The sequence below is a fragment of the Heteronotia binoei genome, chromosome 9 (genome assembly GCF_032191835.1).
Source record: "Heteronotia binoei isolate CCM8104 ecotype False Entrance Well chromosome 9, APGP_CSIRO_Hbin_v1, whole genome shotgun sequence".
In the NCBI taxonomy this organism is placed as follows: Eukaryota; Metazoa; Chordata; class Lepidosauria; order Squamata; family Gekkonidae; genus Heteronotia; species Heteronotia binoei.
This window is the reverse complement of record NC_083231.1, coordinates 46034867-46060890: the sequence shown is the minus strand read 5'-3', so window position 1 is coordinate 46060890 and position 26024 is coordinate 46034867. Positions and strand designations below refer to the sequence as shown.

General features: G+C 38.2%; 2 protein-coding genes across 5 annotated transcripts in view; one reads left to right on the top strand and one right to left on the bottom strand.

Annotated features, from left to right (window-relative positions):
- The window catches only part of CLCN3 (chloride voltage-gated channel 3), a 75304-nt gene extending 65559 nt beyond the window's left edge, over positions 1-9745 (top strand). For 2 of the 4 annotated variants that reach the window (XM_060246540.1, XM_060246541.1), the window contains 3 exons: positions 651-867; positions 5166-5241; positions 6673-9745. In XM_060246540.1, the coding sequence (XP_060102523.1) occupies positions 651-867; positions 5166-5241; positions 6673-6831 (452 nt within the window). In that variant the 3' untranslated portion in view covers positions 6832-9745. The remainder of the gene's footprint in view (positions 1-650; positions 868-5165; positions 5242-6672) is intronic. The other 2 variants (XM_060246544.1, XM_060246542.1) reach the window with 1 other exon arrangement.
- A 5815-nt stretch (positions 9746-15560) lies between these two features.
- LOC132577075 (histone PARylation factor 1) lies at positions 15561-25335 on the bottom strand. Its single transcript, XM_060246539.1, has 8 exons — positions 24926-25335; positions 24118-24277; positions 23348-23537; positions 21216-21314; positions 19561-19711; positions 18470-18557; positions 16123-16295; positions 15561-15784 (listed from the first exon to the last, which is right to left on the bottom strand). The coding sequence occupies exons 1-8, from the start codon at positions 25055-25057 to the stop codon at positions 15653-15655; spliced, it is 1125 nt and encodes a 374-aa protein (XP_060102522.1). The 5' UTR covers positions 25058-25335; the 3' UTR covers positions 15561-15652.
- Positions 25336-26024: the final 689 nt, after the last annotated feature.

Genomic DNA, 26024 nt, shown 5'->3' with positions numbered 1-26024 from the left:
ACAACATTTTGCAAGACAAATGAAATGTGCCACAGTAGCTTTGTGCCTTGTGAGCACTGAAACAGAATATATTGGATATGACCATCACATTTTAAAGCAAAATACATTGGATGAGTTTATGAAAAAATGTAGCTTTAATTCTTATGTACTGCATTGTTCTCGGAAACAGAAAAAAATGTTCTGGAAAAATCATAGTTGCCACCTTTAGATGCTATCTTGGGTATCTTTCAAGGAAATCATTAAGTTCTAGAAGTGATGCTAATTTGTTCTGTAGGAAATCAGGCTATTGCTTGAATTTATTTTTTAGTATCTGGACAATTGTACTATAATGAATAATTCTGTTTTTGCTTTCTATAATTGGCACACCCTTTTAACCATTTTTCTTGGAATGCCACAATGCAGATGGCACTTCTAAATTTGATGATTTGGTTGTTTGCACGATCTTATATTTAAAATCTTAGGAATATTACATAATACAAATATGGCATGGGTCTTGAGAGAAAACGATGTTTATAGCAATACACCACAAGTATAGTTGTTTGGTGAAGATCTAGTAGCTTCTTGCATGTTTTTTGAAAAGCATGCTGCATTGTTTTAAAGTGTGAATTCAACTTCCTTTTCTTATTTTTCTTTTCCTTTCTTGACAAAAGAAAGTGCCAGAAAGAAACAAGAAGGCATTGTTGGCAGTTCCCGGGTCTGTTTTGCCCAACATACCCCATCACTTCCAGCAGAAAGTCCTCGGCCATTGAAGCTTAGAAGCATTCTTGATATGAGCCCTTTTACTGTAACGGACCACACACCAATGGAGATAGTGGTGGATATTTTCCGCAAGCTGGGCTTGAGGCAGTGCCTTGTAACACACAATGGGTGAGTCCATTGATGGGAAATGCTGTTCATATCACAAAAGCTTGAGAGGGCTTATTTTCCCACCTCTTTCCAATTAGTGACAGAACTTTGGCACCCAAACACAGTTTAAATGCACTAAGCATGGGGCAACAGTCTAATTGGGCGATCAGGCATCTGCATTTTGTTCCCAATTTTATTTTCCAAATGAATGCTTCCCTTTGTGTATAACTCTCACCATCTCCCCTATCTTGCTGTCACACAGCCTGGGAATCATCAGCTTAGTTGAGTTTTGTAACATGAGAAAACATTCTTGTACTCAGTGGTTTCCCTCATAATGAAAAAGGGAGAAGTGCTAAATGTCATTAAGACATAAAACATTGGGAACATGCTTTCAAATTACTCCACTGTTAAAAAAACTCATATGAAATGGGCTAATATGTGCAACTACCTCCAGTTGAGATTTATATCCCACCCTAAATCCATAGTGCCACTGAATTGCTCCCAGTTTTTCAATATGCATTTCTGTGTCTTTCTCAGACACAGCAGTCCATCCTAAGTGAGGTCTTAAAGACAAGAAATCACATGAGACAAAAGATTTTATATGGCTTCCTGTCATATAATTGGTACAATATAATTTGTGTGATTATTTCATTTCTACTGCAAGTACAGAAGACCATCTTTTCTTATTTTCTTCCTCCTTTGAAGGAGTTTCTTTAATTACTTTGGCAGCCTTCCTTTTAAAAAACACCTGAACAGCGGGAAGGAACTGCACATTAAAAGGAATATGGACCTGCTTCTAAAAATAGAGATCCTTAACATAAGAAAATCCCCATGGGATCAGATCAGTGGTCCATCTAATCCAACATCCTCCTTCACACAGTGGTCTTCCAGTTGTCCTGGAGCTCCAACAGACACAGCATAGAAGTCAAAACCTTCCCCAGCGTTGCATCCAAACACTGGTATTCAGAGGTTTGCTGCTTTGGAATGTAGAGGTTGCCTTTGGGCAACGTGGTTAGTAGCCACTGATGTAGCGGCCATCACTACATCCACTGGCAGTAAATTCCAATTTAATTCCTCTGTTGATTAAAGAAGTACTTCCTCTAATTTGTAGAACCAGGTGTAATTCCCCACTCCTCCACATACAGCTGGATGATCTTGGGTCAGCCACAGTTCTCGCAGAGCTGTTCTCTCAAGAGTTCTCTAAGAGCTCTCTCAGCCCCACCTACCTCACAGGAAGGGAGACTCCAAAATGAAGGGTGGGATATAAATCCAATCTCTTCGTTTTCTTTTGTCTAACCTGAATCTATTGCTGATCCTCTTCATTGAACACCTCTAAGTTCTGATATACAGCAGAGGAAGAAAATTTTCTCTTGATTCACCTCCACCTTACACATCATTTTATAAATAGGGATGGGCCTGAACCTAAAAATTCTGAGCCAGAAATGCCTGAACCAACTGGGAGAAGGGGGGGGGGGATCACCTGGAAAAGGTTCGATTTCACTTTCCCCCACTTCAAAGCCATGGGAAGCAAACTGACAGGTTTAATGGCTGACAGTCATTTAAACCTAATGGCTGATGGGTGGACTGTATCTCTTCCTCCCACTTCCAGGCTGTTCAGCATACCTGCACTGTTTTTCAGCTGTTGGGTTTAAATGACCTGAATAGCTGAGCCAGACAAAAGTCCAGTAAATGTTCGGGAACTCTGAACCAAGCTAAATTTGTGCCAAATTTTGGCTCATGAACCAGTTCATGCCCTTTCCTATTTATAAATATCATGCCCCCTTTTTTCTAGACTGAAAAGCTTTAGACTGTAGTCTTTTCCCACTCTTGATTTTCTCTTCTGCGCTTTTCCCAGCTCTGTACTGTGTGTGTGTAAATAATATATATCTGTGTGTGAGTACAAAAATTTATAACTTGTGATACCATGATTAGAACTGTACAAAGTATTCCAAATGGCCTATAAGGCAGCTTTGCAATATTGGCTATTTTATTTTTCATCCCATTCCTAATAATCCCCAACATGGAAGGGATTTTTTTTAACTGCTGCTGCACACTGTCACCCATAATTTTGTGTAATATCTTGTTTAGCATATTCTGCCCTTTTATGTCATTACCCTGTACATCTCTTTGATCATAAAGTGAGCTGTTCACATCATCTAATATTGCTGTTGGTGTTGCAAACACACTCTATAATGATGTCAGGACACTGAAAAGGTGTACTATAGATACTATCAATAGGAAGTTCAAATTTAGGATTAATCCTAAATTCCTTGTCATATGCAGTTCCACTTAAAGTGCCCAGGTTCAATGTAGTTTGCCTGTTTGTATACATAGTGCCAGTGAATTCTTTGGAGCCACTGTGTTGCAGTTCAGATGTTATTTAGCAGGGTCACTTTGAGCATTTAACTGCTTAGGGGTGTGGTCCGCTCTTTATGAACAGTAAATGTTGGAGGATGTTATTCTTACATTTTAGGATCAAGACAACCACTTTCTCTTTTAAAAGTTTTTTAGTTATTACTATTTAATTGAGATTGCATATTAGATTTTAGGTAAGTGATATTGCTTTGTTGCAGTATTTTGCTTGTATTTACTGTTTTTAAAAGCATTTAAAGAGCAAGTACTCAAACCTTCCACCCAAAGGAAAAGTTAAACTGTTGCATGTATGTGACATTTCTCAAAGTTACAGCTCTATTGTTATGTGTACTATATTTTATTTTAATGATGACTTTTTTTAAAAGTTGTGCTTCCAAATATATATTGCTAAATATATCATTGAGGATATTATCCTATATAATGACATTTTTTCTCCTTTAGGATATTGGGGTTGAGATCTGTCTGTTCAATCCATTGGGTTTGGGACTGTCATTTAAAGTGTTTGATAATATGAGAAACAAATTGTTCAAGAATCTGTACAGTGCTAAAATTCATTGTTACCCTGTGCTACATTTTAAAGGTTCTAATTATCTAATATATTCCTTATTAACTATGTAGAAAGATACCATAGTATTAAATTACTTAATGAATTCTTATGTCAATTTCTTAGGGAAAAAATGTTGCCTGCTTTATAAACCTGCAGCTTTGTAATGTGTGTCTCTTTTCTTGCTTCAGGTTGTTAACTTATTTTGAATTTGATCATTTTAACAGTTGTTGGGTTTGATTGCCCTTCTCACTTTTGGGGGCAAACCCCCAAACAATGATGTATGTTTGCATATCCCCACCACTAAACCAGTAGATTTTATACAGACTGGCAGTTGGATTCTGCTTCCTAGTATATATAGGAAAAAGCAGTGAACAACTGAGGCAGTAAGTTTTGTTTTTTAATATAAATGTATAGATGTTTAAAAGCACTAGTCAACAAAATGTCTGTTATAAGAAACCTATAGATGTTACAGGTCACAATCAGTAAAACCACAATCTTTGCCTCTAAAATTGTTTCTAAATTGGAAAAGGCTCTAGTTCTTGGTTTTGTACTTTCTGCATTGCCAAAGATGAAGACTATGACTGGAGAATTTTGTAAAAAGCTTTACTGCTCACAACTGGGATTGTTTGTATTCCATGTGGAATTGCTGCATAAATATGCGTTTTTGTATCTGATAGAGACTGGCCCATTTGAACATCTTTTCAGATTTAAAAGTTTAGACATAAGTAATGGTGGTGAAATGTAGGACTTTAAAAAAAAAAAAGTTAAACAGAATCTCCAGAAGTTAAGAGATGGGACTCTGGCAGCCTATATAGTTTCTTATCTAGCCACCTTTCCTACTGTCCCACAGCTCTATTCCAACAGGATTTTGATTTTCTGGTCTCCACATCCTTCACTATTTCCATTACCCCATTTTTTGCCCTCTTTTTTAAAAAAATCAGATAACATGCAAAGTTTTATTCAGCCAAATTATTTCTAGATGCAGAACTTGCTTTTTTACTAAAGGAGGAAATGGTACACACCTCATACAACCTTGATTAACAATCTTCTAGTACAACAGAAATGCAATGTGGCTAAAATCATTAGTTCTTGATATTTATAAAGTTGTGTTCACATCAGATTGATTGTAATAATGGTAAACCAATAGCTCCAAATTTGACTTGTGTCTATATTATTCTGAGTTTAATGTATGCTTTTGAGTTAGCTTCTACAAGATAGGTTTTAGATCCCAGAGAAAGGGGGTATTGATTTTCAAATCACTTTTTCAGTTAATCTTTTCATTATTAGCATTTCTGCAGTCCATGTTTTCATTTTACTTTTTCTAAATTTCTCTCATTGTGATTGGATCTTTTTTGTTTGATTTCACACACAGTTATTAGCATAACATGATCTGTTTCAGGATTGTCTTGGGGATCATCACAAAGAAGAACATATTAGAGCATCTCGAGCAACTAAAGCAGCACGTCGAACCCTTGGTGATTAGATATATCAGATCTCCTCATTAGACACGTTAGACATCAGGAAGCATGAAACTTGTGAAATGTTCAGTGTTCTCTTGCAACAGCTGAACAGCAAATCTTCATCTACAAGTACTGAGGCTTTTCATTTAGACGTCAGTGTAAATTTGAAACATGAACAAGATCCACTTGGAGAAAATATGCCAAATGAAGCCACAGAGCTGAATATACTGTAAATTAAACAACAATGTGAGAAAAAGTGGGCTAGGAAAACTAGAAGAACTGCTGTTCCCAAAGGTGTCATGCACATCCTTTTTTCCCCTTTCTAATAAGTTTTGTGTAAAATAAGTACCTTACAAAACTAGTGGGTTTTACATTTTTGACTTTTAATAGCTGCCAATCAAGCTGCAACTTCATTTTAGTTTTGACATCTGTACTAAGACATTCATCTAGAAACATTAGATTTTTACACATCCTTTTCCCATGCATTTGGAAAGTCACTTTTCTAGAGTGATTGTTAGAAAGGTATTTATGTTCTAATTAAGAGTATCAGTAATGATACCATTTGTCAGTTGTTTGTTTTGCTGTATTTTGTGCCATGTAGATAGCAGTTGTGGCTTTGCAGCAATTGCTGTTGAAGTCTGTCTTCCAAGTTTAGCTGCTTCACAATTGTTTCATGCATCCTTTTTTAAAAAAAAATAAATTACGGGAAAACTGCTAACCAGAATAACAAGGTCAGCAGCTCATTCTTTGTTTCTGCTTCTCTTGTGATAATATCCTTTTACGGAACCTTCAGTCCTTGATATTTCCATAGAACTGGTATAGTCTTATTAGCTAATAGTACCTTGATCATAAGAGCACTGTTTCAAATTTTGGGGGAAAAGGTACAAATACATGTTTTTTCCTCCCTCTCCCCTTGAATCTTCAGAGTTCAAATACATTAATCAGTGATCATCTATTCAAATGTATCTGCATGTGCTCTTATGAAGACACACAAACCAATAGGTTTTGCTGGGCAGAGCCTCAAAATTGAATTATCAAGCAATTTTGAGTTTAACTAGATTGAACAATACTTTGTTTTAATAATGGGATCAGTATCACTTATTCACACCTTACTTCCTCCCCCCTTTATACTCCTTTGTCACTTTTTTGTTGGCATATTACGATCAGCAGCAAAAAAATTTAACAAGTTCAATATTTACTTACTTGGATTATTATGAAATTTGGTAATCGTTTAGTGACCATCGTGTTTAGTAGCATGATATTGCTGTCATTTTTAACGAAATGGTGGTTATTTGATGACAATAAAATGTATTGCTTCAAATAAGAAAAACCAGGGTTTAATGTACTCTGTTCCTGTCAACAAAAATGAGTTGGCTGCAGATTTAGTGTGGCTGTTTCCTTTTGTCCTTCTATTTAATTAGCCATCTTCTGTGTGTCTCTTTCCAGGCGCCTCCTTGGCATCATAACAAAAAAAGATATCCTCCGTCATATGGCCCAGACGGCAAACCAAGACCCCGCATCAATAATGTTCAACTGAATTCAGTTACCGAGGAGAGAGAGGAAAGTGAAGAGGAGGTTCATTTGTTGAATAGCACAACACTGTAGCATATGGCATTGTTCTATGATACAGGAAAGCTGGATTTTTGGAAATGCATTCCGCTAGGATTCACACGTTGGTTTAGGAAAATGCAGATAGATGGGAAAAGGAAATTTCTCACAGTAACAAAGGGGATGAGAGTGGATTTCTGCAGTCCTGCACTGGATGCATTCTGAACCACTAGATCTGCCATGATAGTGCAGTGGGAAGATGGAAAGCTCCAATGTACCCAGTTACTTTGGTATCAAAGACACTGTAGTCCCCATTTCTGGAGGGATCGCTTTGAATTGAGCCATCTTTTGAAGACTGCAAAAATTTGCCCTTTTTACCACAGACTACTGTTGTGTTAACTCATGAAATGCATTGTTATTCCACATCATCTCTTTACATTCCAGAAGAGCTTTTATTTCTCTCTCTCTCTCCTGAGCCGTAACAATGCCTCTTTAGAATTGGTGTGCCCTTTTGATGGTAGTTTCTCATATTGAGATGTACTGTGACCTGCTCAGTTTGATCACAAGAAGGAACTGTTTCTTGTGCCATTTAAACCTAGTGTTTGTATATCATGAAATTCATGGGGCAGTTTAGATCTACTACAAAAAAAGATTGAACAGGTAAATAACTTGTATGAAGCATGTCTGAAATCCTGCAGCTTAGGAGCTGCAACTTAGAAGGCCAAAAACCTGTCTGAAGAGGAGTGCTTCTTCTGCAAGATGAAAATGTGACCTGGGCTTATGCAATTTTTTTGTATTATTAAAAACACTAAGGTATGTACCATTGTTGTGCAGTGTAAAGAAAATGCTGCTATTCTACTAAAACTGAAACAATTCCGTATAAATGTGTATCTGATAACAACTGCATGCTTAAACACTGATGATTCCCCCTCCCAATAAATTAAGACTGATCATTTTCTGTTTCCCATTCCAACAAAAAAAGTGTTCCATTGCTGACACTGAAAAAAAGAAACAATTACTTGCACTGGATGTACATTGATTTTACCATTTTATTTATATGTTTATGGATTAAAAATGTACAAAATACAAAGTAGTTATTTGTCACACAGTTGATTTTACCTTTACAATGTGGTGTTTTTTAACAATTCAGAGAATCTTCTGCAGGATTGGGCAAAAGTTTTCCAGTGGTAGGAAAAATTTAATATTTCTTTGCAATTCAGTTTAATTTAATATTGATGTGACCTTAATATTTGTTTCTAATCAAAGAACTGGAATACATTTGTAAACTGCAAGATTTAAAACATTTTATTATGCAGGAATTATAGCTTGATTTTTCTTTACAGGAACTTTGAAATGTAGCAATAACTCAGTTGGAGCTGATCTCAAACATTGAATTGAAAAAGTTTGTGTGGGATTTAAATTCAAGGTGTAAATTCAAATACTTGAAAAATTTGGAACATGCTTCCTGGATCCATTATGTATTTATGAATTTTGAATACTCATTTAATTAGAGTCAAATGTCAGGCCTGAGATATTTCATCTGTGGTGCTGACCGTAGTAAGCCTGGAAGCTGGAGAGGCAGCTTTGTAGATGTCAGCAATGGCTAACCATTACAAGACATCTATCTCATCTGTAAACAATTGGGAGCATTTATGTTGGCTATACCTACAATAAAAATTATGTAATTATTTGGGGACTAGATGATAAACTCTACATGCATAATGAGGATTGAGTAAGTTTTCCCAAGCACTGGATCCCAGTTCATGAGACTGCTCTTGAAACTCAAGAGTTTTCAAAACTGCAAGACAGCCGAGGAACCTGTATGAAAATGCAGGAGCCAGACGCTGTGACATTAGTACACATTCAGTGATCTCTTAGGGTTGTGACTGGAAGAAATTAAAAACCTGTTTCTATACTGCAAAACACTCTGGCACTGTGATGACAAAAACCTCAGTTGAAGAAAGCACATGCCAGAAGAACTGTTAATGAATAATTAGAAGCAAGTGCTTGTTTAACTGTGGCCTAAATAGTGGTTTGTTGTTTTTTGGAAGTGATAATTATTTAGGCCATAGCTGTTCAAGACTCTTTGATGGCTTTCTGCAGTGCCTAATGGCTCAATCTGCTTAGACTCCTGTTTAGTTTCACTTCAAACTCAAAACAGCAATTGGAATTCTTGCTGAAATTATGCTTTTGACAACAACTCATCCTATTAATTTGTTTCCACTAAAGTATGTATGAGTCATTTTTGTTGCTTAGGTAGAAATCTGAATACTCTTCATTGGGGACCTGTCTAAATCAGTGTTATCTTTGTAGAAATTGGCCTATATGTAGATGCTGCTTATGGGACTTCAGATGTTTCTATTTATTACTCATTGCCTACAATTAAAGTATCATTTGCTAATAATGTGGTTTTTAAACCGGATTTTCTCAGAGTAAAATGTTGTAATTGTTAAAGCCTCCTGTTCAGTTTAAAGCTCCCCACCAGTAAGACTGTTTTAGTCTTTGATGGTAAAATAGGAATCCTATAAAGTCACATTGACCTCAAGCTGCCCACTGTAGTACAAAGTAAATTTAAACGTTAAGTCTTCACATTTAATTAATAATATTTCACATAGATTTTTCTTTACCATAACATAAAATATATGTCAACTAGTCATGATGCATTAGAGATTCAGGAACTGGAATAAGTGTGCCTGTTCTGTATAACAAAATGATCACTAATAATAATGTAATACTTTGCAGCGCCTTACTCAAGAGTCAGACAGGATATGGGGGACGGCAGGGTCAGCATTTTTTTTGTTCATAAAGATTGCATAATCTATTAAATTGTGATATTTCCTAGAGTTGTATTAAACATTGATCTTAAATGTTTTTATTTATACTAGTGTAGTAGAGTTGCATATCATTACAGTAAAAGAAAATCCTATAACTGTAATGAGTTCATCATAAAACATTAAAAAATTGTGTATGATGCTTTTGGTTTGACTCTTTATTGCTGTATTCAGACCTTGGGGGAAGGTGGGAGACACAGTGACAAAGCATGCATATTTTCTTGCATTTGATTTACTGAATGAAACTGGAAAAATATTTCTTATACAAACACCTTTGTATTATTTTATTACCAACACAAAATGCAACATGAATACAAGCCCAGTGTGGGGATATTTTATCACATGAGATTAAAAACCACTCTTACTTCAATTAGTTTTGTAATATACTTAATAAAATAAGTGTTCTGCTCAACATAATTTCTCCACCTTTGACTGTTAACACCTGATCCTTGTTTGCAGAGAATGTGAAACCAAAAAATGGTTCAGAAAGGCTGTATTTAGTAAACCAGAATCTCTCACTGTTATAGATAAGAATACAGTCCCCAATATTTATAATCAAAATTATAATCTCTAACAGCATAAAAGAAAAACTACTTGAATTTTGATAGTCTCTTCCCGACATTGACTATGCAGTAGCAAAGTTATTTTAACAAATAAGAAAATATAATTTACTTTATCATGCCACCCCAAAACTGGCTTTGATCCCCAGTGTCTCAAAAAAGGTAAGCCTAGCTGTGGCTATCATGTATAACAGAATGACTTGAAACTTGGCTGAACGGGTTAAGAGGCATTATTCTAGAGGGCCTTGTTAATATTACATCCTACACTTAGCAAATCAACCATCTTAGTCTAGTAGCAGTCTCTAAACACAAAAAAGTCATAACCAGTTCAAATTAATTGCTTTATTCTTAAGATATTTAAACTGAATAGAGCAGGCAACCCCCCCCCCCCCCAAAAAAGACAGCTAGTTGCAGTTGTCTAGAAGTAAACCAAACTGGACAGGATTGTACTGCACATTTTCTAGAAAAAACATGAAATTCTGGAATTAAAAGTTCTCCTATAGTATGCATTAATTCTTGACATCAAGTGTTGTTTACTGCTTCTCTGATGAGTTGGACAAAAAGGTTGCTTTGGCATCCATAAAGATACAAGGTTGAATCCAATAGTTTCCTTCTGCTAAAGAATCTTCTAGTGAAGGAAGCAGTTCTTCATGTAATGGATAGGAACTGTTGGCTCCAATGCTTACAGTCCAAATAATGAACTGTGATTCATTATCCAAAAGTTATAACATTTGGATAGTGCTGATTATGACAAAACTAATCATCTGGAAGAATTCAGATTCCAAGACCTTTTGTCAAGACAGTGCTCACAGTTGGATCTTTTATTTGTGACTTATGTCAGTAAAAGTGAGCACAACAATCACTGTACAGGATCACAGTCTAGCCTAGGAATAGGCACCTCCCTCATAAGCCCATTGTTTACTCAGAATATGCTGTTTTCTGCCCAAGCAACTGAGGTGAGCTGAGGCTTTTACCATATATAGAAAAGTGCTAGGAGCGGCTCCATGCTTTGGAAGTTGAGACCTGAGTCTACCCCTGTCTAGGATCCAGTTCTTTCAGGGATAGAACCAGCCCAAGTTTTCAACCAGAGTTGTCACATCAATAGCACCTATCTTGGCTTCTGGCATGACTATCTCCTGGATCCCTGCAACTGCCAGCAGGATCAGAGAAGAGTCCTAATGTGCTAGTAACACTAGTGATTCTGGGCTTGCCCCCTGGAAAAAAATCACAAGTTCATAAAGACCCCTCTGAAAGGCCATTAATAAAGTTAAGTAGAAACTCTATGTAGAAAGGGCAGTACAGTCAGTGGCTCTGGGCATGAGTTTCTACTGAAATGGCACAGCTAATGTTCATGGAAAACAAGTCTACTGATATCTTGTCCAACACTTTTTAAAAGGCCCTTTAAGCTAATGGTCATCGTTGTGAAGCATACATTAAATTATGCACAGTACCTTACTTAGGTCAGCCCTAAACCTACTTCCACTCAATTTCAGTCAGCAGCCTCCATGAGTTTAATACCGACAGTGTTCTCCCTTTATAATTGTATAAATTGCCACTTAGCCATCTGGGTATTTTTCCTGTTTTATTAAGTTGAAAGCCTCTAGCCATTTTTCAAAGAAATCTGCCATGGGCCCTTGATTTAATTACTTTTTTAAAAGTTTCTATTTTTATTAGATTGAACAATTGCATTTCTGTTGCTATGCTACAGATTTATATAAATGGCATTTACCAGCTCTTTGCTCCTGGGAGGAAAAAAAGGGGGGAAGAATCTCAAGAGAGCTAAAATATCCAACTATTAAAGTCAATGGAGATTGTTGTTCTCTGTGAGCAAATATGATTGCCAGTTCTGAAGGTTGTGGCAGTAGTGCATGAAAGCAGCATATCAAACAACAAAACTTGATACTGTCCTTGTATCAGTTCTACAGTAGGTACCTGGCAATTTTAAGTATTTTGGCATTAATCCAAGCCTACACAACTTGTGACCTACCAAGCCAAACAGAGTTTATGAACTACACATTAAACTTCCAGCCTAGTACTGCAAAACCAGGGAGAACTGCCCGCACTTGGCAAACCAAAGTACATTGGTTAATGACCTGCACACCCGCTTCAGTTTAGTAACTAGCTTACCCTCTTGCTATTATTTAAAAAGCAGACTGTTGAACCAGAACCACAGAAGAATTTTTTAAAATGACAAACCAATTTTTTTTCAAACCTGACATGTGACCTGAACCCAAATTTCAATAGTTCAGCTCCCAGCTAAAAAAACCACAATGAATCACTTTCATAATTAACTACCCTTGGACTGTTGGCATTCTACCAGTTTCAAACAGATCATAATTACTTCTGTTTGACTTACTGAATTGTTAGGACGATGTGGTTCTAGATAAAAGGTGAAGGTATCTATATTGTCTACCAAACCAAGTTTCTTTTTTCAAAAAGAGCAACTAGAATAGTGTAATTTGTTAATAATTAAATCAAGTTATAACAAAGGCAAAACACTCTACACAGAAGGAGGTATATAATGAGGATTGGAGACTGAGAGGCATGCAGTAGCAAAATTCATTTAAACATGTTTTATCTTCTGTGGTCTTGGCTGAGTGCCCAGAAAAGAATGTAAATAGCCAGCCCGGATTGAAATTTATATCAAAAAGACTTATCAACAGAAGATAAAAGATTATAAAACCTTAAATCATCAGAGCTTCTCCAAAAGGCATCTCACAGCAGCTGACCGGAACCCAGAATCTAATAATTAGTAAGTTTCCTCCAGCACACGAAAGTTTGTTTTAGGACACTTGTCAGCTGGAAAAAAGCTTTTCCCTTCAAAGACAAAGGTCTGAGAAGAACCTTGCTGCCACCAAAGTCCTTCTGTAACATGCAAAGCTTCTGTTTAAGTCGTTATTGTGCAATGGCCTTTGTATTCAAACACTTGTTGAGAAAAAATATGAGGGATGTGACCCCAGGCAGCAACCACACCAAATGAGTCTGCAGTCAGCAAATTTAGAAGGAAGTATGGGAACCATATTGCATTCTATATAAATTGGACTTTAGCTGGAACATGCTGACTGGCATATATGCATGAGAATACACCCTAGTTTTCTTTGATAAAGCATTTATTCACTTGTTTTCCTATCATTTTTGCAATGTTGCTAAACACCATCAACTATCTATCTTAAGACTTATTTGTAAAAACCCTTTAATATATATGTCATTCTGAACAATAGCCCCCGAGGACAGAACAAAAAAAATCCATACAATATGGCCATATGCATTTAGGGTGGGATTCTATAAATCTGAGTGAAATCCCTGAGTTTGTGTGCAAAAATCCTAGAATGACAACAAAACCTCAAACCTGTAACACATGGCTGGGGGGAGGAGAGAGATCTTATGATGCTACATTTCAAAGTCTCAGTCAGCATCAGAAAGGTTGCTTAGCTACCACATACATTGTTGAAGATAATCATAATATCAGAAGAACCAGGCAGTAGTTACAGAGGGCAGCAGAGAGCAAGGGGAAGGATGTAGCAGTAAAAACACAGCAGGAGGGTGAGCATGCAAAGTAGGGGGAGAGCGGCTGTGGAAGGGGCAGTGGGGAAGGAAGGAGGTAGTGGTGGAAGAAAAGGCAGCAGCAGAAACAAAAGGAAGCATGGATGGATGGAACTTTTTCTCTCTCAAGAGTCTCTACTTGTTTCTTCCTGCTTTTATCAGTGCACTGTCCATAAGTACTCAGAAATACTGCAGAATAATGCTCCCTCTAAGCTGTGGAGTCTTATGAGCAAAAATTCTACTTTGTGAGCTACTAGCATAAATTAGTTTGCTCTGGAGGCCATTTTTCCTGAACTAAGACAGCAGTGTATGAGCTGGAGGCTAAAAATCTGTGAGTTAGCTTACACTAACTCAGAAGGAACAATGCTATAGAGCATGGGCTAACTAGTTGGACTCAGTAAGAGAAATGCTGAAAATATCCTCAAGCAAAATGCATATTACTTTTGCTGATATCTGCCTATGCAGATAGGAAAATGTTAGCAGCTAAAAAGGAATATTAAATGGGCCTGCCTTATAGTCATGTATTTTAAGTCCTCTACAAGGAACTTTGCACACAGAATCTACCACACAACCTGTCTTCGCAGAGATTCTGGAAAGCACTGACGAGAGCACAAGGGTGCTGGCTGTATTTCATCACTATACTAAGTTAACTGAGTGCACTCCCTGTATGAACTCACTAGTCCCCTGGACATTTCTCTGAAATATCAGAATAAGCCTTTAGAGGACAGTTTGCTATTGTACATCTTATTGAGGAATCCCTAGATTTCCTGTTTGAACTCCACTCCTTCTGAAGCTGCACTTAAACCCAGGGCAGGAGGCATCATGAAGGTAGCCAAAATGTGGTTTTGGTCCTTTCCCTCTGTGATGAATGCAGGCAGTTAGGCCTGGTAGCTGGGAACAGCTTGCACCGATTGGCTGGGCTGTGGCCATGGTAAACAAAATGTATCGAATTGCAAAGAGGTTTGCAGGGGAAAAACACCTCACATTTTAGTTCTGTCTAAGTACTGGAGGAGTTCAGTCTGGGTACTGAAGCTGTTCAGTTGTGAGAAGCAACTGGGAAGAAGCTGAGAACAGCCTGTGGGATGAGTTCCTTGGGAGACAGAATTGAGTTAAAGTTTCAGTCTGTGAGAGAGTTATTGGGAAGAAGGGGCAAAACCAGGCACCTTCTGTGAGGAAAAACTCCGAAGAGATCTGTCAGCACATCATGGCAGACTCCTGGTTCAATTTAGAACACTCAAACACACTGAAAGAAAGACTAGTTTCTTGTGGCTAAGGAAAAAAAATCCTTAAAAGGAAAGATTGGGATTCTAGCTGCGGGGGACACACAGGACTGAGGGCTTGTGATAACAATCAAAAGATGCAAGTCCTGGACTGTGCCTGTATGCTAGTGAGTGAGGGAATATTTCTGGCACAAGTCAGAAGTTTGTGTGAGAGACAGTGTGTGGTGACCATTTATTATTTTTATGTTTGAAGAAGCCTAAGCATAGGGTTATACTATCTCCTCTGTATAGAGTGTTTCTATAGTGCTTAGGTGGCACTGCCTGCCTGTTCAAAGCTTTTATATATTTCTTAAGTCTGCCTGTTTATATTTTAAATTATCTCAGCCTGACAAATCTCTGGTGTTTAGAAATTGTCTATTTAGTTAACCATGTCTGCCAACTGATTTGTTTATAATCAAACTAATATTATTTTACTCCCTCCCTTGCCTTTTTGTGATCCAATAAATACCTTTTGGTTTTTGAATTTGAAAACATTTGTTGCCTAGTTTATTTTCTGACAGTATTCTTTGGTGTGTCTGAGGTACTGGGTGAACCTGACTGGTTCCTCACACCCTCCCAGTAAGGAATGCTTGTTTAGAAAGAAATGTTTTATTTATCACACATATTAACTACATCAGTTTAACAGGGAAAAAATGATACTTAACTGTACAAATTTCATTTTATATCACACTGCAAGTTGGTCTACATTCTCTTCTCTTCTATTAGCTAAATGAGCTTCAATAATTTCTGCAAACAGGGTCCTCTTCAGCAAATTGTAGGCAAGGGGCAGCAACTGGCCAATAATCTTGTGGAAATACTGCAAATAATTATAAAAACAAGTTATAATTAATAACTTTCCCTTCAAAGCCGTTAATATACATTTAAATTTGTATTTAACCTTTTTTAAATGTCAAAAACTCATGGTTTCTTGATTATAGAAACACTGTTTTAAGAAGTGCTGTTAAGCTCTCCTGCCCTCCAGTTTGTTTACAGCTTTTCTAAAACAACTTCCTTCCAGGTCAGCAAGCTATTTCCTTTCACTTGTGACTATTCCAAAAGTGACTTTAGGATTTTAGGAAAGGTAACTGAAGACTGTTAACACAGTTATACTGACAAGGACCATTTGAAGGTTCAGGGGAAAAGTTTGTAACTTACATGTGACCCATAGCAGAAGAGATCTATGCCCAGTTCATATCCCATCCCATAGTCACATTCATCATTAGCAAACTGAACAAAAGTCAGCATTTCCTGAATAGGGGCGAAGGCTTTCAGTCTCTGGTCATCATTAGGAGCATCTACAATGGCTTTACAAATTCTTTTAAGACTAGCTGCAGATAAAAATGAGAACTATATTAGAACTTTCATTCCTACTAGGAATAAAGCCTGTTGTGAAGAATGCAATAGGCTCTAGAAAGAGGCTCTGGGTGAGTGTCCCCCCCACCCTTGCGGTCCTCCCACCCACTCAAGGGAAGGCATTCACCTCAAGGGGTGCTGGTCTCTGCCACCTGAATAGCAATTGTAATTCTGAGTGATCTCCAGCCTTCACCTGGCAATGGCAACAGTGGTTCTCCAGGATGAAATGGCTGATTTAGAGGGTGGAGTCTATGGCATTGCACCTACACCTCCACAAACCCTACCCTTTCCAGGCTCCACCCCTCAAATCTCCAGGAATTTCCCAACATGGAGTTGGTAACTGCTAAGTCACACTGGCTCTCATAAGGGGACTGCTGTTGAACAGAAGCAAGCAACCAGGTCTAATTAAGTCATGCCAGTCTAATTGTCATGCCAGTAGTCCACCCAATTAGACTACAACTAGGAAATACATGTCCTTTTGTGATTTACCTAGATTTGCAGAAACAATAACTGGCAGGAAACTTTATTACCTTTTATGGCTATCCAGACCAAATGGCCAAGCCACACTGTTTCACCATGTGATCACAGCCAGTTTGCCCTCTTAATCAAGAAACTGCATGTATTTCAGCCCACAATACATGATCCCCTCGTCTGATGAAGTGCGCTTAGAGAGCACTCGAAAGCTTACATTCTGAATAAAACTTGGTTGGTCATAAAGATACAACTTGACTCCTGCTTTGTTCAACTGCTTCAGATCAACACGGCTGCCCACTTGGATCTAACCACAGAGAAGTGTCTGAGATGTGTCTGTCTCTGAGGTAAGACTGTATTGGCAGTTTGTTCAGTGTTCCCAGGCCTGCAGTAGGTGGAGGATAGGAGAGTCCGCCAATGGGAACCCAGAGACGGTGACTGATGCATGATGGGCCAATTACTTGTTGAGTGCATGGAATGCACCTGTAAGCCTATAAGAAAGCTCCATTTGGCCACCACCTTAGGGGAATTATAGATACATAGTGTAGAGATTACAGATGTGAAAGCTGGAGAATGAAGAAAGCTGAAAGGAAGGAACCTGATTCATCTGAAATGTGGTGTTGGAGGAGAAATACCATAGACCACCAAAAAGACAAGTGAGATCTATATTAGATCAGGCCTGAATTCTGCCCTAAAAGCTAAAATGACTAACTCAAGGCTCATATCATGAGAAGAAAAGATTCACTGAAAAAGACAATGCTAGGAAATGCTGAAGGTCAGAGGAAAAGAGGAACAGGAGATGGGTTCAATCAAAGAAGCCATGGCCTTCAGTTTGCAAGGCTTGAGCAAGACAGTTATTAACAGGACATTTTTGAGGTCATTAATTCAAAAGGTCACCATAAGTCAGAAGCAACTTGATTGCATGTAACACACACACACAATAGACAGAGAGAGGTTGGTTTTTCAGGAAAACATCACTGATATACTCATGTTTTGTCAATTTTGCTACACCAGATCAAGAATCCTGTGATACTGAAAAAGTTAACAGGTTTATTGCAGAATTTACTATTGCTGCATCTAAAGTAGTTAGCATAAGGTGCCATGGTACTATTTACTTTTATCAAGTTAGAGAACACTTAATAGTATAATAAGCTATTTTATGCTAATTTTCATGACATTAAAATGCAGTTTTCACAGCTTCTCTTTAAAGATTTGACTTTAGTCAAATACCTATTGCTAACAGCAAAAATCTATTTTTATTCATGTGGATTAAATGAAAAACACTTGAATTTTATATACTTTTAACTTGTCTAAAAGAGTTCTAACAATGCAATTCTCAGCAGTCACACCCTTCTTCCTTTTTTGCCATCAAGTAGCAGCTGACTTATGGGAACCCCATAGGGTTTTCAAGGCAAGAGATGTTCAGAGGTGGTTTATCATTGCCTACCTCTGTGTAGCAACCCTGGTATTCCTTGGTGGTCTCAGTCCAAATACTGACCAGGGCTGACCCTGTTTAGCTTCCAAGATTTGATCAGATCAAGGTAGTCTAGGCTATCCAGGTCAGGGGCACACTCTAATTCTAAATCCACTTAAATCAATTGGATTAGAAGGGTGTAACTCTGTTCAGAACTGCACAACTTCTGTTCTGAGGAGGAAAAAATTCCTAATATTAGTTTACCATTTGTTTCTGGAAGCTCTCTGTACCCAACACCATTCTTATCTACAGGAACAACCAGACCAGCTCCATGAAAAGACTTTGTCACTACCTGTGTTGAAAAAGAAAGAGGCAGACTAGTGTGATTACTATATAATATCCTTAAGCCTCTGATACTACACAGACAAAGCTTAACTGAAACATTAATTCTGGATACAGAAATTTTTCTAGAATATTATTTTAACCTATTAACTACTAGCCTCTATGGAAATAGGTAAATTGGCTGCTATCTTTTCTTGACTAAAATGTGATTTTTAGAGAGATGGAAAAGGTTTCTAAATAGTCCAAGTATTAAGCCCATTTTTTCAACTGCCATTCCTACTAACTCGAAACTGTAGTATTCCTGTTGTCTCCCTCTCCAATTGGCCAAGATAGCATCATGAATAGCAAACCTGTACTTTGTTATGACCACCTTCAAGGTTGCTGTAGAGCAGTTAGCTCCCTTACTTGCAGTACCAAAGAACTAGTTCTACCATCTTTTCTTCAGCCTGTTTTTACTGTATCCAATATATTTTGACCTAGATGTCTATACCCAAACTTATCGTTTTCTACCTAAATCACAATCTAACCTATTCATAAATCCAGATTTGTTCTTCTGTATAAGATTTGTGGTGCCTCCTCAAAGCTAGTGTTTCTGTTCTGCTTCTTCCCTCTTCTTCCAACCACAGCCTTTAAGGCAGTTTTATAACTAAACAACAAATGATCTGATGCCACTAAGAAAATGCTTCTTTGTTCTGAATTTGGCTCATGTAGCTCTTAAAATAGATAGGGTCAAGCTACAGCTTGCACTTCTTACCCATTTTGACCAAATGATCAAACTGTCTGAATATTGTAAAAGGACGTTTTCACTTCCTAAAATGTGATTGTTTGACTAGCATATTTCTTGCACTTGATTGTGATTTTGTAAAATCTAATGTCACAAAAACTCTGTATTAGAACTAGTTTAATTTTTAAATCGGGGGGGGGGGGGGAGGAATAAATTATAGATTAGAGTATGAGAAGTAATTTCGCCCTGCAACTTTAGTGAAAATGAAAATGAAAATAAATCGTCATACTTTCTTATCTCTCTGTTTCATTGTCACTGTTTTTTGCTCCAGTGAATAGCCCATTTTTTTTGCTGCTTCAGTTAGTTTTTCATCTATTGCTTTCAAAATGCCATTTTTCTTTTTATCTGGCATTTCCTTAAGCTTTCTGGATAAAAATAATCTGAAATAAAAGAAAACTCATTACACTACAAGCCATCTTTTTCTAAAATTATGAAGCATAATTTTTTTGTTCTCGTAAAAAAATTCAACCTGACTGAAGCAAATCAACAGAGGTTATGACATTTATTATGAAGCTAAATTAAGATACAAAAATATTCAGAATTTACTTTGGGGCACTTTTTCAAATAGAAAAAAAACAACACTGCCAATCCAAAAGGAAAAAAATAAGCATCCATATCAAATGCTCCATATTTTTAATGGTTTTCTGAACCAGTAATTGGAAATGGATGTACTATGTAAATTACTCATCAACTTTATAGAATGCATAAAAGCACAGCAACTTCAAATATTGTCTGAAAGCAAAATCCCCAGTATATATTACTATATTAAAATTTAGTTCAATATCGAATTTTATTTCTAACACAGAATCCTAATAGTACTATATAATCTGAAGTGGTGAGCTTCAGTTGAAAATAATTTAGCCACATTTGGGATTTTTTTTTTTTAAATTACAGGGGGAAAACCCATGGGATCCAATGGTGTATACCATGCTAACAAAGGAAAGGAAAGGTCCCCTGTGCAAGCACCAGTCATTTCTGACTCTGGGATGACGTTGCTTTCGCAACGTTTTCACGGCAGACTTTTTATGGGATGGTTTGCCACTGCCTTCCCCAGTCACCTACACTTTCCCCCCAGCAAGCTGGGTACTCCAGGATGGAAGGCTGAGTCAATCTCAAGCCGGCTACCTGAAAACCCAGCTACCGCTGGGGATCAAACTCAGGTCGTGAGCAGAGCTTAGGACTGCAGCTTTAACACTCTGCGCCACGGGGCTCTTGATGCTAACAAAACTGAACAGTAAAACAGCTGTACCAGAGAAATATCTAAATTATTTGGCACACAGGAGAAATATCTAAATTAGAAATTCGGACCAAAAAAAACTAGGAGTGGAGTGGGAGCAAGTCCCCTACTGATTTCCCCCTCTACCAAATTGTCTGCACACGCGCATATCTGATCAGCACAGAGGCCATTATTTTCAAACTAAATCACATTCTCTAGCTGCTTTCCCATACATGGGAGAAAAGATGTACTATCCATACATCTTCTCCCCTAAAGGAGACAAGCAGCTGAAGGCACAGTTTTGAGCCAAACAGCAGACCTCAGGCAGAAAGCTCAAACTGCCCCTCAACTTTGCAGCCCCTTTGTTATATTTCAGTTTTTAAAAACTCCATTAAAATCTTGCTGGAAAACTTTCCCTACCTTGCTTGGTTTGGTCCAGAAAATGGCTTACATCCTACAGAATATTTCTGCAGGAGGAGGAATATGCACTGATGGAATGTAATTTCCTTGCTTCCTCCCTCCTGAAATGCCCCCTGAAATCCTGTTCCTAGGACACTTGAGAAAGTTGCATCCCACGAGTGCATATCTCTTCCTGTGGAAATGCTCCACAAGATCTATCCCTGATTCACCCTAAGCTTTCAAATAAAAAAGAAAGTATTAAATCTTACTTTACAGCAGCAAATATATTGTCACCAACTTGAGAAATCGTACAGCCTTTCTTGGCTTCATTTTCTCCAATCCACACTGGCAATTCATCTGGCATGTCCCTGTTAAAAACAATATGCATAGACAAAGTTCATAAATGTATCAGCTGAACCTACCTTAACTTATTACATCAGCATCCGTAAGGTGTTCCGCAGAGCCAAGCACAGACTGCTGGATCCCATGACTCCTTTCTGATAAGTGAAGAGTTTTCCAACAGAGTCATGGAATCCCAACACTTTTTTTCTGTCAAAACAGCGTAATTGAACAAGTGATAGTGGATCCTGTATTTCTCTGAAATGCCTCTCAAATTCTAATTATACAGCCCTGACCTGGATAGCCCATGCAAGCCTGATCTCATCAGATCTCGGAAGCTAAGCAGGGCCAATTCTGACAAGTATTGGATAGGAAACCTCCAGAAAATACCAAGATTGAGAGGCAGAGACAGGCTATCAAGCCACTTCTCTGAATGTCCCCCAGTAGGAATTGCCAGAGGTCACCATGACTTCCAGGCATGCACACACAATATACAACACACACATACCAATTTCTAATTATGCAGTAGAAAAGAGCAAGAGTCCAGTAGCACCTTAAAGATTAACAATTTTTTTGGCAGGGTATGAGCTTTTGTCACAAAATGCATATCCCTCTTTGCCTGTGGAAGTACTCCATGAGATCTATTCCTGATTCACAGAAGCTCATACACTACCATACCCCTCATACTCTGCCACAAATTTTGTTAAGTCTTTAAAGTGCTACAAGACTCTTGCTCTTTTCGAATGCTACAGACAGACTCAGACTAACCCAGCTTCCCATCTTGATCTAATTATGCAATTTAAAAATCCTGCTTTGTTATGTCTGCTTTTAGGTTCAGGAAAACCATGATCCAGGCAAGACAGACTAAAATGAACTTAGCCAAAAATACAGAATAACTCCAACATTTTAATTCAAACAGAAACAAACTACCATATCAGCTATCGATGGTGTAAAGCAATATTACCAGCTAGCGATATTTTATATTTCTGCAATAAAAGAAGCTCAAGAAATCATGAAATTTATCTTCTTATATGTTTTCATATTTATAGAATAATTACATAAACCAACTACAAAACCCAGTTTTTTTCCTCTCTTACTTGCTTGCTGTAAATGATATATGGAACTAGAAAGTAGACAAATTAAGGAAGTCACTTCTAATAACAAGCTTATTTGGAAATTCAAAGTCAAACTTTGGTACAGCATATGAGGATCTTCCACTTCAATGGAATGTATATTTTGGTCAAGAGTGAATGATTACAAAATACTTGGCACAACACAACTCTTTTTGATATATTTTGCATATTTTTTCTAAATGTATAGTATACAATTCTATTGGATTCTTGTCACATAATCATTTTGATTTGCATGTATAAGAAAGTGGACTATTATGGCACAGTCATAACGAATGTCAGACTAAGTCAGAACTCAAATCTGCTCTCAGCCATAACACTGAGTCAGTCAAAATCTTTCTCTTATAAAGTTGCTGCAGGAATAATATAAGGCAAAGAGACCTCCTTAAGATCCTTTGAAAAGGGGTAGAAATGTGATAAATAATATATAGAATCATAGAGTTGTAAGGGACCTCCAGGGTCATCTAGTTGAACCTCCTGTACAATGCAGGAAAATCATAAGTACCTCCCTCTGCCCTCCTTCTCATGATCTGCCTAAACTCACAGAATCAGCATTGCTGTTAGATTGCCATCTAGCCTCTGTTTAAAAACCTTCAAAGAAGGAAAGCCCACCACCTTCCAAGGAAACCTGTTCCCCTGAGGAACTGTTCTGTCAGGAAGTTCTTCCTAATGAATGTTTAGCGGAAAACTCTTCTGATTTAATTTCAATCCACTGGTTCTGGTTTGACCCTTCTGGGGCAACAGAAAACAGTAAACATTCTGGTGTCTTATTTTCACGACAGGATTATTTTAAAAACGTAACTTGAGTAATAAAGGAATTAGTTTTCAGCCCCACATTTATTTCAAGAAGAAATCCTTGCAAAGTAAGAATCACCAGAGTTTCCTGTACAACAGGATTACAAGAAACCCTCTCTCCCAAATTAATTTCTCACCTAAAATATCCCACATGATATTGCATTTTGCTGTCCCCACTAAGGACAGTCTGGAATTCAGGAGGATCATAAAAAAATCTCCAGTGAAGGCTGAAGTTCACATCTCCTGATTTGTTTGTCTCTTTGTGTTTTCCAGCAAGAATATCATATGGTCCAACTAGCTGAAGTCCAATGCTTGACTGAAGTGCATCTATAAAAACAAGTAAACAAAACAACACAGATTGTTTCTTGATAACAAGGATTTGAGCAAAAAATTGTTCCAAACTGGGTTAAAAAAATCTTCAATCAGGAAATTGTCAGTCTCCACTGCTTTAAAAACTCAAGGTTCATTTCTGTTTTCTCCATCCATGATTAGTGTTCTGTACATTTGTAAAAATGTTAGAAATACAAGAATGATGTTCTCTAAACCCCTGCCTCAATTATTAAGTTGCTCAGACAAAAAGGTTACTTAAAGCAGAATAACAGTATTCTCATTAAAACACTCCAGGAGAAGAAACAATATTGCATCTACAGCACATATTGCATACAAGTCTTCCATTCTTACAATTTCCTCTTACCATAAACCATGTACTCTGGAAAAGTCATGAAAAAGCCCGATTCTTCAATATGTTAGAAGACAAAATGCGCAGGCTGGAGACAAAAAATTAATTTTCAGTCATGCTTGTGAGATAAGATTTGAATTTTAAATTCAAACAATAGTAAACACCTAATGCTTAGTGTTACTTGTTAGGCTTGGTAGAAGATTAAAGTTTCCAGTTTTTAAAACCCACCACATGGCTTGTCAGGATCCAGCTCCTCACAAAACTTCCAGAAATGATAGAAATCTTCAGGCATTTTGAGTCGATAACAAGTTTCCACTTCATGGCACAGATGACTGGGGATGTCTACTTCACTAGACCGGCTTTTCTTTTTGTCCTTAGTTTTTTCACACTACCAACAAAAAACAAGTCAATTGTGTTAGTCTAATCCCATGCCCTGGGAAGCTGCAAATTCATCCATATGTACTTATAAGTCTATGAGGGATCCACAGTGGAGGATGGAATAGCAAAATGAAGAGAGGGGAATACAACAAAAATAAATTATTCTAAATATGTATTAAGAGTGCCTGCAAAAAGATATTTTGTACCAAAACACACAGTGTAAAAATTACATGGCACATCCCGAGGCCGTTAGTTACTAAAGTCGGCGGGGGGGGGGGGGGGCTTGAAAGACAACTTCATATTTTATCTCTGCCCCTCCCCCTCCCCTCTTCCAAAAATGTGCTCCTACTCAGGGAATAATGCAGAAACTCACTAATTCAAGTAGGAAGTTAACCAATTTAACAGCAGCAACAATACAAATATGCAATGAAAGTCAATCTCTCACAAAAATTTATTCATTCAAGTCGCCAGGAAGAAAAGTTTGAGGTCAGAACGAGGACGGGAAAACACTCTGTACATGCTCGAAAGCATGTTCTTTATTACGGCACAACATCCGGGGCTGAGGCCAGGAGGGACTAGGTACAGGCGGCATAACAGGGCTGTCTGAGGCTCATCCTAGACCAAACCTTTCACAAAGTCAGGGTGGCATCCTGGGTACCTGCTCAAGCCCCTGCACAGCCGCGCGCGATCTCCGCTTCCCTCCTCCAGTCATTTTGCTTCCCGCCGCCACCTCTGCAGCAAGCGCAACACTGCGGCTGCGGCAAGAGCCTCCGAGGCCGCGTGCCGTCATCGCGTAACAGGACAACCATAGAGACGGGACGTCGCTCTCCTCGCCTCATTGCTATGGAGGAGAGCAGCGAGCCCGCCCCTTTAGTAGATTCACCGCCTCCTCTTCGCTGTTGTGAATGTCCTCGGGAGTCTTTCACGGGGTGAGGGGTGGGGGCGGGAGTTAAGGGCACTTGGTTACGACAGGTTTCTTAACGCGATTGGTAGCTCAGAAGAGCCCTGCTCTACCTGATCTTTACTACCTGGGCTGTTCTTTTCATTGTACAAGTTAAGCTCTTGTCTAGAGTTGCCAGGTCCAATTCAAGAAATATCTGGGGACTTTGGGGGTGGAGCCAAAAGACTTTGAGGGTGGAGCCAGAAGCAAGGTTCTGACAAGCATAATTGAACTCCAAGGGGAGTTCTGGCCATCACATTTAAAGCGACTGCACACCTTTTAAATGCCTTCCCTCCACTGGAAATAAGGAAGGATAGGGGCACCTTTGTGGGCTCATAGAACTGGACCTCCTGATCCAATCTTTTTGAAACTTGGGGTGAGAGGCACCGGCTTCTATGCTGAAAATTTGGTGCATCTACCCCAAAATATAGCCCCACCCCGAGCCCCAGATACCCACGTATCAATTCTCCCATTATACCCTATAGAAATTGGTCTCCATAGGGAATCATGGAGTGCCCAGCAGACATCCCCCCCCCATGCTTTCTGATAACCCTGAAGCGGGGGAAGGGACTTCAAACCGGGGGATCCTCTGCCCCCACCTGGGGATTGGCAACCCTACTCTTGCCTGAAGTCGCCTCCATTCTCTCATGGGGAACGGGGGCTTCTCAGTTCACGGAGGTGCTGTCCCTTTTCCGCACCACCCGTTTTAATGCCTTGGCAAATAAAGTAAAATAAAATAAATAAACAGCTGAGCAACCCAATGCATGCCAGGTATAACGTATATTCCAGAAACATTGTGAAGTTTTCAGGGTGGACC